This window comes from Camellia sinensis, chromosome 6 (genome assembly GCF_055761805.1).
Source record: "Camellia sinensis isolate YWXY chromosome 6, ASM5576180v1, whole genome shotgun sequence".
Taxonomy (NCBI): Eukaryota; Viridiplantae; Streptophyta; class Magnoliopsida; order Ericales; family Theaceae; genus Camellia; species Camellia sinensis.
In genome coordinates this window covers 105,199,654-105,215,104 of record NC_138966.1, presented here as the reverse complement: position 1 = coordinate 105,215,104, position 15,451 = coordinate 105,199,654, and the positions used below count along the sequence as shown (strand labels likewise).

At 31.1% G+C, this 15,451-nt stretch overlaps 1 protein-coding gene across 1 annotated transcript; it reads right to left on the bottom strand.

Moving 5' to 3' along the window:
- Positions 1 to 9,369: 9,369 nt before the first annotated feature.
- Positions 9,370 to 15,073, bottom strand: LOC114318315 (laccase-15). The gene is made up of 6 exons (XM_028265173.2): positions 14,765 to 15,073; positions 14,475 to 14,626; positions 13,858 to 14,102; positions 13,569 to 13,697; positions 11,951 to 12,898; positions 9,370 to 9,633 (listed from the first exon to the last, which is right to left on the bottom strand). Exons 1-6 carry the CDS (start codon positions 14,870 to 14,872, stop codon positions 9,503 to 9,505), a joined length of 1,713 nt encoding a protein of 570 aa, XP_028120974.2. The 5' UTR covers positions 14,873 to 15,073; the 3' UTR covers positions 9,370 to 9,502.
- Positions 15,074 to 15,451: the final 378 nt, after the last annotated feature.

Below are 15,451 nucleotides of genomic sequence, written 5' to 3'. Positions count from 1 at the left end.
ATATCTGCACTGTAGCTGATGCAAGGAGCATGGCCGACTGCTTATCTAGGTTGCAGGTGGCCGGCCGGCTACCTCCCATGGCCGGCCGCCCAAGGGTCAAAGCAGTCAAGAAGAATTAATGGCCGGCCACCACAGAAAGAGGGCCTCCCATGTGTGCACAACACAGCCCTGTGGTCAAAAACTGGAGAAAGTGAACCAGGAGAGAGAACAACCTACTTTTAGGGGGGGTTCAAAAGGGTCAACAACAATTACTGGCCGGCCACCAAATATTGGTGTCCTCCCAGATGTGTACAACACAAATATGTGGTTTAGAGCTGGAAAAAGTGGCCTTAGGGTGGTCAACATTGACTTTCAAGTGAGAAAAACGGGCGACAGAGGGCGATGAGGAAATATAACTGGTTGCCAGAACAATTACTGGCCTCCCACCCTTCTACGACTTTCCTAACAATGAAACAGAGGTCCCTGCCAAAAATGAACCAAAACCGATGCAAAATGAAGGTTCGGGGGCCGAAACGCGCAGCCCGAGGCCCAGAAAACTGACCGTTAGGCACCGGGAGTGGTGTTCGACCACGAAGTTGGTCTCTCGAACCACAGTGTCCCTCAAAAGGGAGCAAATAAGATGTATGCCAGAAACTGGAGCAAACGGAGATGGTTAAGCGGTCCCGAACCGAGGCACACGGCCAATGGCTCCGAAAAATCGGAAACCGGGCTCCAAATGGGCAAAATGGCCTACGACCACGAAACGTAGCCTACGTCCACTGAGAGATGATCTACGAGATCTTTCCCCCCTTCGATAAGAGAAAACAGAGAAAACAGAGCCTGGTTCGCAAACCGAGGCAAAGCACAATAGAGCCCAGAAGTCCGGAGGCAAGGCTCGCAGCCGAAACTCTGAAACTTCTGAGCAAGCACAATATGCAATATCACCGAGTGCTCAACTGGTGACGTCTGAGTCTCAAGGTCGGTCAAAAATGGGGTGTCTACAGATGGCAGTAGAAAATGCTGTTCTATCTTGCTACTTTGAACCTGGTGCGTTTTCTCCGTAAGGATGCTCCTACTCTGAAAGAGGATGAAACTGACCGGCAAGTGGTTGCTGCTGTCGATGCTTGGAAACATGCTGATTTCCTTTGTAGGAACTACATCTTGAATGGACTTGACAACACATTATACAATGTTTACAGCCTTATCAAGACGGCAAAGGAACTTTGGGAGTCTCTGGAGAAAAAGTACAAAACCGAAGATGCTGGCTCAAAGAAATTTGTGGTTAGCAAATTCCTGGATTTTGTAATGGTTGATTCTAAGACTGTGATCAGCCAAGTTCAACATCTTCAACTCATTCTGCATGACATTCATACAGAATACATGTCTCTTAGTGAATCCTTCCAAGTTGCTGCCTTAATTGAAAAATTACCACAAGGCTGGAAGGAATTCAAGAACTACCTCAAACACAAGCGCAAATAAATGAATTTGGAAGAATTGATTGTGCGTTTGAGGATTGAGGAGGACAACCACAACTTTGATAAGCGGGTTGGTAATCATTCCATGGAGTCTAAGGTAAATGTGGTGGAACATGCTCCAAAAGAAAATAAACGGAAGTTTTTTGAGAAAGTTCCGCACAAGGCTCTAAAGGAGGGGAAACTAAAAAGTACAAGTTCAATGGAAGATGTTACATTTATGACAAAGAGGGACATCAGGCCAAAGATTGCCCTAGCAAATGGAAAGACGAAGGAAGATCAAGCAAGAAGAGTGCTCAAGCCAATATGATCGAAGTGGACAAAATTTTCAATGGTGTTGAGGACATAAATCTTTTTGCAGTTGTTTCCGAGGAAAACCTTGTCGGAAATTCTTAAGAATGGTGGGTGGACACTAGTACTACTCGCCATATTTGTGCCGACAGAGAAATATTCACATCTTGTTATGTGGTGGACAACGATGAACAACTTTTTATAGGCAACTCCTCGACTTCTAAAGTTGAAGGACAAGGAAAGATTGTGGGTGTTTGGAAGTTGCTATTTTAGTAGGTTAATTTAGTTTTTGGCTATTTTAGTAGACTAAAATTTGTGTTTGGAAAGATAGTTCATTTTTTTTATAGTTAAATGTGATGTTTGTGAGAGAAAAAGTGAAATGATTATGGATTTGATGTGACATTTTGTCTTATTGGCTATTTTAGCCTATTTTGTCATTTTGTGGATTTTAGCCCAAAAAGCCAAAAAAAGCCTTTGCCAAACACCCCCATTATTCTGAAGATGACATCTGGAAAGGAACTCACTCTCAATAATATGCTGCATGTACTAGACATTCACAAGAATCTAGTCTCCAGATCTTGTTGAGTAAAAATGGGTTTAGGCTAGCTTTTGAAAGTGACAAATTTGTACTTACCAAAAATGAGATGTATGTAAAAAAATATTACATGTCTGATGACCTTTTCAAAATGAATGTAATGACTGTTGTCTCATCTGTTATTAATAATAATATATTTTCTTCTTACTTGCTTGATTCTTCAAATTTGTGACATGGTAGACTAGGACATGTTAATTATAGATCTTTACATAGATTAATTAATATGGAATGTTTACCTAAATTTGACATTAATTTAAATTATAAATGTGAAATTTGCGTTGAGGCAAAATTAACTAAAACTCATTTTCATTCAATTAAACAAAGTACGGAGCCACTTGAATTAATTCATTGTGATATTTGTGATTTTAAATCAATTCAAACTAGAGGTGAGAAAAAATATTTTATCAGTTTCATATATGGCTATGCAAGATGTAGTTATGTTTATTTAATTTGAACTAAGGATGAAGTTTTGAAAACTTTCATTCAATACAAGAATGAAGTTAAAAATTAACTTGGTAAGAAAATTAAAAAACTTAGAAATGATAGAGGTGGTGAATATGAATCACCTTTTGGTGAGTTTTGTAAAGAACATGAAATAATTAATCAAACCATTGCTCCTTACTTACTTCAGTAAAATGGAATTGCTGAAAGGAAAAATAGGACTTTAGAAGAAATGATAAATGCCATGCTAATAAGTTTTGGATTATCTCAGAACTTGTGGGGGGAAGCAATACTTTATCCTAATTAAATACTTAATAAACTACTCCGAAAGAAAGTGAATCAAACACCTTATGAAATGTGGCATGAGAGAGTACCATCCTACAAATATTTAAAAGTGTGGAGGTATTTAGCTAAAGTGGCTATTCCTAATCCTAAAAAGACTAAGATAGGTCCTAAAAAGACTAAGATAGGTCCTAAAACTATTGATTGCATATTAATTGGTTATGCCAATAATAGTAGTGCATATTGGTTTTTGATTCATAAATCAAAACATTCTGAAATGCATGTAAATACTATTATTGAATCTCGAAATGCATTTTTCTTTGAACATATATTTCCAAATAAGACTGGACAAGAAACTAGTACTAACAAAAGATCTTATGATGCTATTACTAGTCATGATCAAGAACAAGAGTAAGAGATAGGTCAAAATGATGAAGATGAACATAGGCGTAGTAAATGTGTTAGAACCTCTAAATTTTTTAGTCTAGATTTTCTAACATTTTTGTTAGAAAATGAGACTTTAACTTTTAAAGAAGCTATGTCCAATTCTGAGGCTCCTTTATGGAAAGAAGCTATAAATAGTAAAGTTGAATCCATCTTGCAAAATTACACTTGGGAATTGGTGGATTTGCCACCAGGTTGTAAACCTCTTGGGTACAAGTGGACTTTCAAAAGAAAAATAAAAGTAGATGGATTAATTGACATTTACAAGATAAGACTTGTGGTCAAAGGATATAGACAAAAAGAAGGTCTTGACTACTTTGACACATACTTACCAGTTACTAGAATAACATCTATTAGAATGCTAATTGCCATTGCATCCTTGTACAATCTTGAAATTCATCAAATGGATGTGAAAACCACTTTCTTAAATGGTGAGTTAGATGAATAAATTTACATGGAGCAACCAGAAGGATTTTCTATCCAAGAAAAGAAAAGAAAGTGTGTAAACTGGTTAAATTATTATATGGTTTAAAACAAGCGTCAAAGCAATGGCATGAGAAATTTGACAAGGCAATGATGTCAAATAAATTCAAAATTAATGAATGTGACAAATGTTTTTATATTAAAAACACAAGCAAGGGTTATGTTATAGTATGTCTTTATGTAGATGATATGCTCATCATAGGTAGTAATATTGACATGATTAAAACTACCAAGAAAATGTTAAATAAACATTTTGACATGAAGGACATGGGGATTGCTGATGTAGTACTTGGTATGAAAATTACAAAAGTGTCAGAAGGTTATGCTTTGTCACAATCTCATTACATTGAGAAAATACTTAACAAATTTAGCAAAGATAATGATCATCTTGTAGAACACCTGTGGATGTTAATTTGTTTCTTTCTAAAAATGTACAATAAAGTATTTTTCAATTAGAGTATGCCTAAATTATTGGAAGCTTAATGTATTTGATGAGCTGCACTCTCCCGGATATAGCTTATGCAGTAAGTAAATTAAATAAATATACAAGTAATCTAGGAGTAGAACACTAGAAAGCAATTATAAGGGTTTTAAGATATCTCCGATTTACTCGTAACATTGGGCTAAATTATAGGAGATATCTAGTAGTACTTGAAGGATACTGTGATGTAAATTGGATATCGGATATTAGAGACTCAAAATTTCCCAGTGGATATGTCTTTACTCTTGGTGGGGGTGGCTGTATCTTGTAAATCTTCTAAACAGACTTGCACTGCTAGGTCTACTATGAAATCAGAGTTTATAGCTTTAGATAAAGTTGGGGAAGAAGCAAAATAACTTTGCCACTTCCTTGAAGATATTCCAATGTGGCCAAAATCACTGCCCGCTATTTGCATACATTGTGATAGTCAATCAGCAATAGGTAGAGCACATAGTCATATGTGTAACAGTAAGTCAGGACACATTCGTCGTCAACATAATACCGTGAGACAACTACTCTCTAATGGAATTATTTCTATTGAATATGTGAAGCCTAAAGACAATATAGCGGATCCACTAACTAAAGGGTTAGCAAGAGAGTTAGTTGAGAATTTATCGAGAGGAATGGGACTTAAGCCTATTAAATAAGAGTTACCACAATGGCAACCCAACCTATTTGACTGGAGATCCCAAGATCTAGGTTCAAAGGGACAGCCGAGTTGTGTATGACTCATAAGGATCACTGGGGAGTCAAATTCCTACCCATTTCTATGATGAAATAGTGATGTCTGCAGCGTTTTAGGTTAAGTAATACTTTTAATGATTCCTATATCTAGGAATACCTAGTGGAGTACGGCAGGATACTCTTCATAAGAATCACCTATATGAGTGTGAACTGGGCCGGTTCTATGAGATTTGTGAAGGGTTACAATTCTCTAGAGCACTCATAAAAGACCATGTTGTTTAGAGCCAAAATGAACATAATAGTGAGAACTGAACTGTGCCTGGTAATATATTGTGTGAGTTCTATTATCTTGGTTTACACAAACGGCTGAACAGTTCAAGACATTATGTTCACTGATTAGCTAGTAAATCTGATAGTGTCTCACAAGAGAAGGTTTAAAGCCAAAAGCTACATATCCTTTGGAGAATATGAGAATATTTCTAATTTATGTACTCTCTGTAATTATATCATGTTGTTGTATTTTCTCTCTGTCAAACTCCATTCATGTGGGGGTTGTTGGAATTTATGGTTTTACAGGCTTATTTTGGGTCAACTTGGAGGCCAAATTTGGTTGGGTCCCATAAGTCTTTTGGGGTGGGTAAATTTGGTAAAATATAAATTAATTTGAAAAAATAAATGTCAATTTTTTTTAAAAAAAAATTAAAAATTATTTCTACACACTAAAGATAAAATTATGTAAAATTGATAAATCTTTAGACATTTATTTATTTATTTGACCAAATTAATTTTTATTACGTGTTTGGATGATGATCATGCAATAGATGGTTATTTTTATTTTCGTTAAATTAGTTTCTACTTTTTCAAAAGCCAAATATGACGACAACTTTGATATCATTATTAAACCAATCGATTAAATCAAAAAATCTAAAACTAAAAACATTTCATATATTAAATATATTGATTATACATTAAAATCCTAACAACCACCCATTATATGATCAAAATCCAAACACATAACAAAAATTAGTTTAGTAAAATAAATAAAGAAATAAATTTTTAAAAGATTTATTAATTTTACATAACTTTATTTTTGATAAGTAAAAATAATTTTAAAAAATTCAAAATATTTTTTTGACATTTACTTTTATCAAATTAGTTTATATTTTATCAAATTGAAGATTTTTCCTTTAAAATTAAGTAATGGTATCTTCAATTGTCCTTATTTGGAAAAAAAAAATTCAAGATTCAAAGTCAAATGTGTCACAATTGAAAAATCAATGACCAAAATGACACGAACCCCAAACTATAGGGACTGTTAGTGTAATTCGTCCAATTAAATTTGAGTAGGTTTGGACAAAGACACCAAATAACCTCAGCAACCAAAACAAAATTATATATATAGATACATAAAATTATTTTGGAAATTTTTTTTAAATAATATATAAAATTAATTAAAAATTTAATATTAATAAACAAAAGCAAAAGTAATATACTTAATATTTTCCAATAGAATTTTTCTTAAAAATATTTTAAAAATGCATCTTTTACAAAGGGATCATTAAATAAGTTGCTATTAAAAAAATTAGTTTTTAAAACAGCATAAAATAATTTAAATATGAATTTTTAGAATTTTTTTAATTTAAAAATTACAATAAAATATTAAATAGAATAAAAATAAATTTCTTAAAAAATAAAAGTATTTGAATAAAAAAGGGATGGAAGAAAATTTAATATAGTATTCTCAATTAATTTGAAAATAGTTCTAGATGAACAATAAGTTATCACTTATAACTCTCTCTTAAAAATAAATAAAAAAAAAAAAAATCGCAAACCATCACTTTTAATAGAAAAATAACGTTTTTTTCTAATTTATTTTAGCAAAAGTTACTTTTTAGCAATTTGAGCTAAAAATATTTTTATTTTTATTTTTATTTGTTGAATTGACAGTTGAGATTACAAAAATTAACAAGATCCATCATATTTGACAAGTGTTAAAAAAGTGTAAATGAACTATAAATTATTACGTGTAACTCCTATTTTTTTATTATAAAAAAATAAGTTTTACAAACGATCACGTTTAATAATAATTAAAAAAAATTATTTCTATTTGATTTTAGCAAAAGTCACTTCTTAACTATTGAAGCCAAAAATATTTTTAGTTTTTTAATTTGTTTAATTGACAATGTAGATAATAAAAAAAACATTAACAGAATCCACCATGTTTGGCAAGTGTTAAAAAAATTATTCATTTTCTTAATATTTTTGTCTTTTGTTAAAAAAAATGTATATTAAAAAATATTATTATTCAAATCCTTATGATTTAGAAGGATATAAACTTTTTATAAAATTTAAAAAAATAAATTAAAATAATTTTTTTAATAGCGATTAATAATTTGAACACGTGTATTTAAAACAAATTATATTTAGACCAATAATACTATGACACATTATTATGACACACGTGACTATTCATCTCATTTAATTGTAATAATATAATTTGAAGAATAATTTAAATTTAAAATTTAATAAAGGATGCATAATTTAAGGAAAAAATATTGATTTCATTCCAATCATAGCACCATAATTTAAGTAAGAATCTAAATTTGAAATTTTATTTTAAGAATATAAAATTTGTTAGTTCTAAGTCTTGGGTAACAAAATTAATTTATAAACCAATCATATTGTGACACGTATTAACAGAATTTAAAAAAAAAATGAGAAAAAGAATTGCAACTTTCAACCTTAATGAGATGACAATATTTTGCAATTATAATAGTATATAAATTGACTATTTTGACCTATTTTGTTTTTATTGGCTATTTTAGCCCAAAACTTGCTTCCCAAACACCCCCTAAATATGGGATAAGGGAAACTTTTAGTTGATAAAATATGCTTTATTTGTCATTTTAATCCTTAAGCTTCAATTTTGTGATTTTAGTTTTTAAAGTTGTCAATTTAGTTCTATCTCTAACATTCGTTTACTTTGATAATGGGAAAAATATTTATCTTTAGATAGTAGACAATTTTGGTTCCTAAAATATGAGTTTCTGGTCATTTTAATCCCTCAAGTTTTAAATTTTGTTATTTTAATCTTCAAAGTTGTCAATTTGAACTATGACCAACTTTACTCAAATTGATAACTTTGAGAATTAAAATAAAAAAATTTAAAACTTACGAGATTTAAATTACAATAAATGAATAATTTAGGGACTAAAATTGTCTTTTTATCCACATTCATGTTATTAAATTGACTTAAATTGATAACTTTGAAGACAAAAATAACAAAATTGAAACTAAAATGAAAAATAATGCATGGATTAAAACTGTCTTTTATCCTAAATATATTAATATTAGAATGTTTTGAATAATTTTTTAACTTTTTACGAAAAATGTGTAAAAAAATGAGGAAAGGGAACCTTTGACAATTCCCTATTCTTCCTTAGCAGTCAACAGTGAAGGCTGTTTATTTATTAGTCTATTTGACTACTATTCTATTTATCTGTCCACGTTAGCTATTTGTCTACCTACTTGTCTAGTATCACCTATTTGTCCAAGCGTTATTTATCTATCCATCTATTTGTTCACGTGTCATCTGTCTATCAACTTAATCTACCTATATGTCCATATATTACCACTACCACTAGTCACCAGCTACCTTTGATGACTTTTTTGGGACTGACAACTTTTCTGGCGAGAATGAATTTTTGACAGTTGATAGTTGTGGATAAAATATATATGTGTATATATATATATATATTTCAAAATAATAATTTGTCTTTCTCATAAAACAATTTTATTAATTATGTAATTACATTCAAAACAAAACAATCATTGAACGGAGTTAAACACATTTTTTTATTTTTTTTTCTTTCACTTCATTTTCAATGACTTTTATTTTCTACTAATTTTCTTTGTAATTAAACAAAGCTAAGTGAATGCCTTTGGAGTCCTTTAGTTTTTTTTTAAGGTAAATAACACGTCATTAAACAAAACTAATGATTGTTCCAAATAATAAAAATGCATCTACTGATCAAAACTTGATAAAAAATATCTGGAAAAAAAAAAACTTCACACCTTCATATAATACGAGTCCCACCGACAATTTCATGTTATTATTTGTTTTAGTCAAAAATTATGTTCGAATAGAATTACTTGTTCAAGAATCAAATTGCATCTATATAAATATAAAGCATATTAACAGGGAAATAGTCCAAGTATAATTTAAAATAAAATCACTATTGTTCCAATCAATTCAAACAGCAAGAACTAAAAATAAGAAGAAAAAAAGTTTAAAATATTGCTAAAATAATATATAATTGGTATTGAAGAATTTTCCATGGAAAAATTGCTTCAACAAGGGGGCATATGTGGTGGAGGTGGGAGCATAGTAGCGTTGTGGTGCTTGCCATTTTTCACTATGAACACTGTCTCCATCCCCCACGTCAGGTGGCGCTCAAAATGGCAATGAAGGAACCAAACTCCTGTTACGTATAATTGACAAAATTATTTATCAAAATTAAAAAGACAAAAAAATAAAAAACAACTAAATAAAGAGAAGTTTTTTTTTTTTTGGAGGCAAATTACAGAAATAGTCCCTATAGTTTATCCGCGGTTTCATTTTGGTTCATGCACTTCTAATTGTTTCAATTTTGCCCCTCTAGTTTGGTTTTGGCTCGAAATGGTCTAATAGTTAATAGTGGTTAGACTTTTGGACGGAAATTCCACGCATGCAAGGCACACATGGGACAATTTTGACTTTCTTGACTTTTCTTTAACAATTTTGACTTTCTTGACTATTTTTGCAACAATTCAATTTGTTTTCTAATATAATCACTCAAATTTAACTCATTTAATAGATGTTTTATTTAATTTCATTATTTAATAATTATTATTTTTTAAAATAAATTTATTTAAAATTTTAATTAAAAAATAACATATATTTTTTTTATTGATATTTTATTTATTTAATTTTTAAAAATAAATTTATTTAATTGTGTAAAAAATAAAATAAAATGGTAAAATAGTCTTTTGTACATTTATCCTTATCCAGTTTGTCTAAGCAAACATTAGATTCACTAAAAAATAGTCAGTTTTAGACATCTAATCCCATGAGAAAATAAATACGGGATACACATCCAATCCAACCAAATAGTCCGGGAGATTCATAAAAAATATATATTAATAATAAAAAATAAAAAATATAAATTATAAATTTAATTTAATTAAAAATAATAAATTAAAAATCATGGCCTCATAAATAAGACAAATAAATTTATAATTTATAAATTATTTTTTTAGTATTGTTAATTTAAAATTATATATTAATAAAAAATAAAAAATATTAATTATAAATTATAAATTTAATTTAATTAAAAATTATGGCCTTATAAATTATAAATTATGGCCTTATAAATAAGACAAATAAATTTATAATTTATTAGGTCATAATTTATAATTTATTATTTTTAATGAGGGATTAAACAATCCTGGGAGTGGGAGATTATTTCCATGAGATTGGTATTCTATGAGAGTAATGTGTGAAATGTCTATTTTACTGTCATGCTATTACTTAGTAAATAAATCTTTAATATTTTAATTATTTTTAGCTAGATTAAATAAAAAATTATTTTATTTTATTTTTTACACAATTAAATAAATTTATTTTTAACAATTAAATAAATAAAATATCAATAAAATATATATTATTTTTTTAATTAAAATTTTAAATAAATTTATTTAAAAATTAATAATAATTAAATAATGAAATTAAATAAAACATCTATTAAATGAGTTAAATTTGAGTGATGATATTAGAGAACAAATTGAATTGTTGCAAAAATAGTCAAAAAAGTCAAAATTGTCCCGTGCGTGCTTTGCACGCGTGGAATTTCCATCCAAAAGTCTAACCACTGTTAATTATTGGACCATTTCAAGCCAAAAACCAGACTGCAGAGGCAAAATTGAAACAATTAGAAGTATAGCTACCAAAATGAAACCGCGGGTAAATTATAGGGACCATTTCTATAATTTGTCTTTCTTTTTTTTTTTTCTTTTTTTTTTTTTTTTTTTTTGCTATCCTTTAGTATAACTGTTTACGTGAATATCCATCATTAGTTTATTATTTGAAAATAATAAAAAAATAATATATTGACATGTTTTTCCGATGATTTAAAACTGAAAAAGAAAAGTGATGCATAAACGTTCATCAATATAAAGCCAATTGGAAATTAGATTTAAAACTGTAAAACAAAAGTGATGCATATATATAATATATACTTCTTTCCGATGTAGCGAAAAAAAAAGTGATGCATAAAAGTTCTTAAAAAGAAAAATAAAGTTATAAAGCCAATTGGAATTAAAGTCATAAAAGTATAGGGACTTGTCAATTTAATGAGTTCTAGGAGTGAAACTCACTCTCCTTATTTATAAATTAATTTATTATTTAATTTTATTATTATATGACATTTAATTTTATTATTACTAGACACACAAGTAATGAAACTCATGTTGGTAAATACACATAAAATTTATTATTTTGTCTCTAATAATAAAAATCTGATTATGTATAACATATGAAAAATCATATATCGCTAAAATTTTTATATAGAATTAACTTTTAGAATGATGTGGTAATGACATATATACAAATTATATTAACAAATTATATTAATAATGAAGGGTTTGTGATTTAAAATGAAAATATTATAATTAGTCACATCTTTCTATGACAATTGTGTATAATATTTCTGCGCACTTATCATATGTTCTTAGTATGAAGTATAAAAAACATGCACTAACCAGGATTGTTAGCCTTGAATCTGATGGTGATCCAGCCATTTCTTGGGACAGGAACAGTGTTAAGGAGAGGAGGGTCAACAAGGTTGTATGTCAATGGATCCTTAAATTTGTCATAGTTCCCAAATCCCCACCCAACAACATAAAAACTATGCCCATGTAAATGAATAGGATGATCAATCCCAGCCACCAGATTAGTCCCTTGAAAAACCACCTCCACGGTTGAATCATACTTCAAAATCTTCACCTGTCTGGTTTTCTTCGGTATCTCCAACTCCATCGGAAAATAATCAGCCGTAAAATTAAACACATATGGTGGAAAGTTCGGAAATCGACCCCCAAACACGCCCTTAACGTGATAATAGTAAGCTTGGAGGATATCAAGGGATGGGTTCACCCAACTTAAGTTGTTCATGCTCGCAGCCAATCGGGTCCCATTCGGCCCCATGCATGTACGGTTGGGATGGCACGGAAGGGTGTTGACCGAGACGGTTGAGATCATAGGGTTGGTGATTTTTAATGGAACATTGACCGGATGGTCCTTGCTACCCAAGCTTCTTAGGCTGCCGGTGAAATTCACCATGGCACGTGTGTCATTATAGTACGGGAGGTGTGGAAATAGCGGTGGTGAAGTGGCTGTGGATATTTTTCCGGCATATTGGATTATTGCGGTGGTGGTGGTGTTATCGATGGGTATGTTGCCCGCAGAGTAGGCTCGGGCGGCAATGTAGTAGCGGCCATGGTGGCGGTTGGCGTGAAATAAGGCATCAATGGTTTGGCCAGGGGAGATTGTGATGTACTTTGTTTTTAAGGGTTTGGTGTAGCTAGCATCGGCTCCGACCACAATGAGTTTGTGTTTGGCGATGGAGAGGAAGAGGATTTCGTTCATAGCGGCGTTGATTATGCGGAGGAGATAGGTCTTGCCATGTTCCACGGTTAGCTTGAACGTTCCTGCAAGTACACAATAAAAATGTCAGATGTATGGGTACACAATAATTTGTCCAAACATGGCATAGGGCGATGAATCACTAAATAGAATGATACATATTACGAATTGAGTGTTGCAAATATAAACTTAAAAAATCAATAAATTGCTTAATTTTTAAATTTTTTAAAAACCAATATGTTTTGATCGATTTGAACTAATACCAAAAATGAATCGGCGCGAAATCAATTTAGAGCAATATAATTCGAGGATCCAATTTAGCTGCTTTTCGTATAAGCTAATATAGCAAGTAGTGTGTAAATGTCATATGGGGGTCATGGACTATTACTATTAGGTAGAGCAAAATAATTTGTCCTAGCATGGTTCAAAATAGCTTTATAGGATGCTGGTATCAAATATATCAAGTGATACGTATTAAAAAGCGGGCAACACAAATTTTAAAAAGCATTAGCAAAAATCCTGCAATTTATAAACATGTACTGGTATGCATCGATTGACACTGATACCAAAATGTTTATTGTATCAAAATGATTTATATCCAACTCCAAATGCTCAAAATTCCAGCCAGTTTATGGGACTTGGCCAAACAGGGCACTAATAATTTTCTTAATTCTTTGATTGTATAGGTTGATTGTAAAAAACACATAAATACCAAGAAAGGCAAAAGAAACCAACCAGGCTTGGAGCATGGATATAAATCACCAGGCTGACCATTGATGGTGAATGCATCAGAGTCGTTTGGGGTTCCTCCAGTTCTAACAAATTCCTCGAGGACCTTCATCACATCTTGCTTCCACCACTCTCCTAATAGTTAACAAAAACATATATAGCATGAAGATATAATAACATATTAGCATCGGTAATATGATCATATATCAGTCAGAATTGGACAACATCAGCTGATGTATCTTTGAATATCGGTACCCAATTCTAAAGAAATGGGGTAACATGATGTTCAGAGTACCTAATACGATGGGCACTTCAGCATAGGGCTTAGGGAAAGGATAGACAGTGCCATGTTTAGGATAGACTATAATAGCACCGTGGACGGTAGCTCGTGACCAGTCGCTGTGCGCATGCCACCATAGGGTCCCTTCCTCCGCGGAAAATATTACTTTTTGGCTGAACTTTCCTCCCGGTTTGATCGCGCACTGTGTGATATATTCAGGACCATCTGACCATGGATACCTAGGCATTTTCACTCCATGCCTGCAAAATTGGTACAACTGTTATTATCTCATCACTTTGCCGAATAAGGCACGATATTTTGTCTTCAAAATTTGTCTCTTTGTTTTCAATCCATCCCAATACCACGATACGGAGAGAATTTCACGTTCTAAGAGTGGACATGAGACATGAATTTTAGAGACAAAAGATCCCTGGCCGGTGAATAGAACATCGCGTCATACCATTATTTGGATGGCCACAAGCTTCATTTTTAAACAAATGAAAGCGGCCCAAATCACTTATCCCAATTCAAAACACTATTCATTAGACTATGTCTTGAAATCCTATCTCGTTTTTTTCACATAATGAGTGTTTTGTAATAGAGCGAACGAACAAGTGAATAGTGATTCATACCAGTGAATAGTGATGTTATATTTTCCTCTATTGTAAACATCAACAATTAGAGTCTCTTCTTTGTGAGCATAGAGAGTTGGTCCTGGAAATTTCCCATTCACTGTCAAAATCTTCTTTGTACTGCAGAGTCTTGTGTAAGGAGCTTCTTTCACCTGCCAAAACAAGTTTATGTAATAAAAAACAAGTACATATAATTTCCATATATTTAATCATAAGTTTCAAATTCTTGAAATTTGATGTTAAGATCATTAACCCATAACTTCAAATTACACGTACACAAGTGTACTTACAACAAATCGATGTCGGCGAATCCAAGCTTGGCAATGGACGATGCCAATGCCATCAAACAGTAAGTACCCCAAAAGATACAAGATCAAACTCTTCTTCCCAAACCACATTTTTTACCTAAGTAAAGAAACCGTCTTTTCTTCTACTATAACTTTGTCTATGTAGAGTACGAAACTAGAGGAATTTATAGAGGCGATAGGTGGAGAAGCAAGAAATTAGTTGTGATGGTGAGGAAATATTAATGCTGATTGATAAGATTGAAGTCATTGAGGCCAAGAATTTTTTTTCTCAGAGACGGAAAATTAACTAGAGGTTGGCAAAATTGTGGGAAAACAACAAATTTTCTATTGAGGTAAAAGTTGTTGGGTTGTACATTAGAGTGTGGACTCTTTTTTTTCCCTAATTCAATATAGTTGGAAAACTCAAGAATTCTATAATTGATGTTGACATTTATTAGCTTCTGAGTTCTTACTTCTAATACTTTATTTAGTTATTTGATAAGAAAAAAATAGTGAGAGTTAAAGTAATGACTATGTTAAATTGATGTATTTTTATTATTTTATGCAACTTTTTTATAATTACTTAGAAAGTAAGAATTAATAAGAGAATATATCAATCATAAAATTATAAATTATAAATAAATAAGTAAACTTGAATATAATATTTTTATTAGTACTAAAGGGAAAAGC

Coding starts and splice junctions, on each gene's coding strand:
- LOC114318315 (XM_028265173.2), bottom strand. CDS start 14,872: ATGTGGTTTGGGAAGAAGAGTTTGATCTTGTATCTTTTGGGGTACTTA. Junction 13,698..13,857: donor TGAAGTGCCCATCGTATTAG/GTACTCTGAACA, acceptor GTTAACTATTAG/GAGAGTGGTGGAAGCAAGAT. Junction 9,634..11,950: donor ATTCAAGGCTAACAATCCTG/GTTAGTGCATGT, acceptor TATACGTAACAG/GAGTTTGGTTCCTTCATTGC.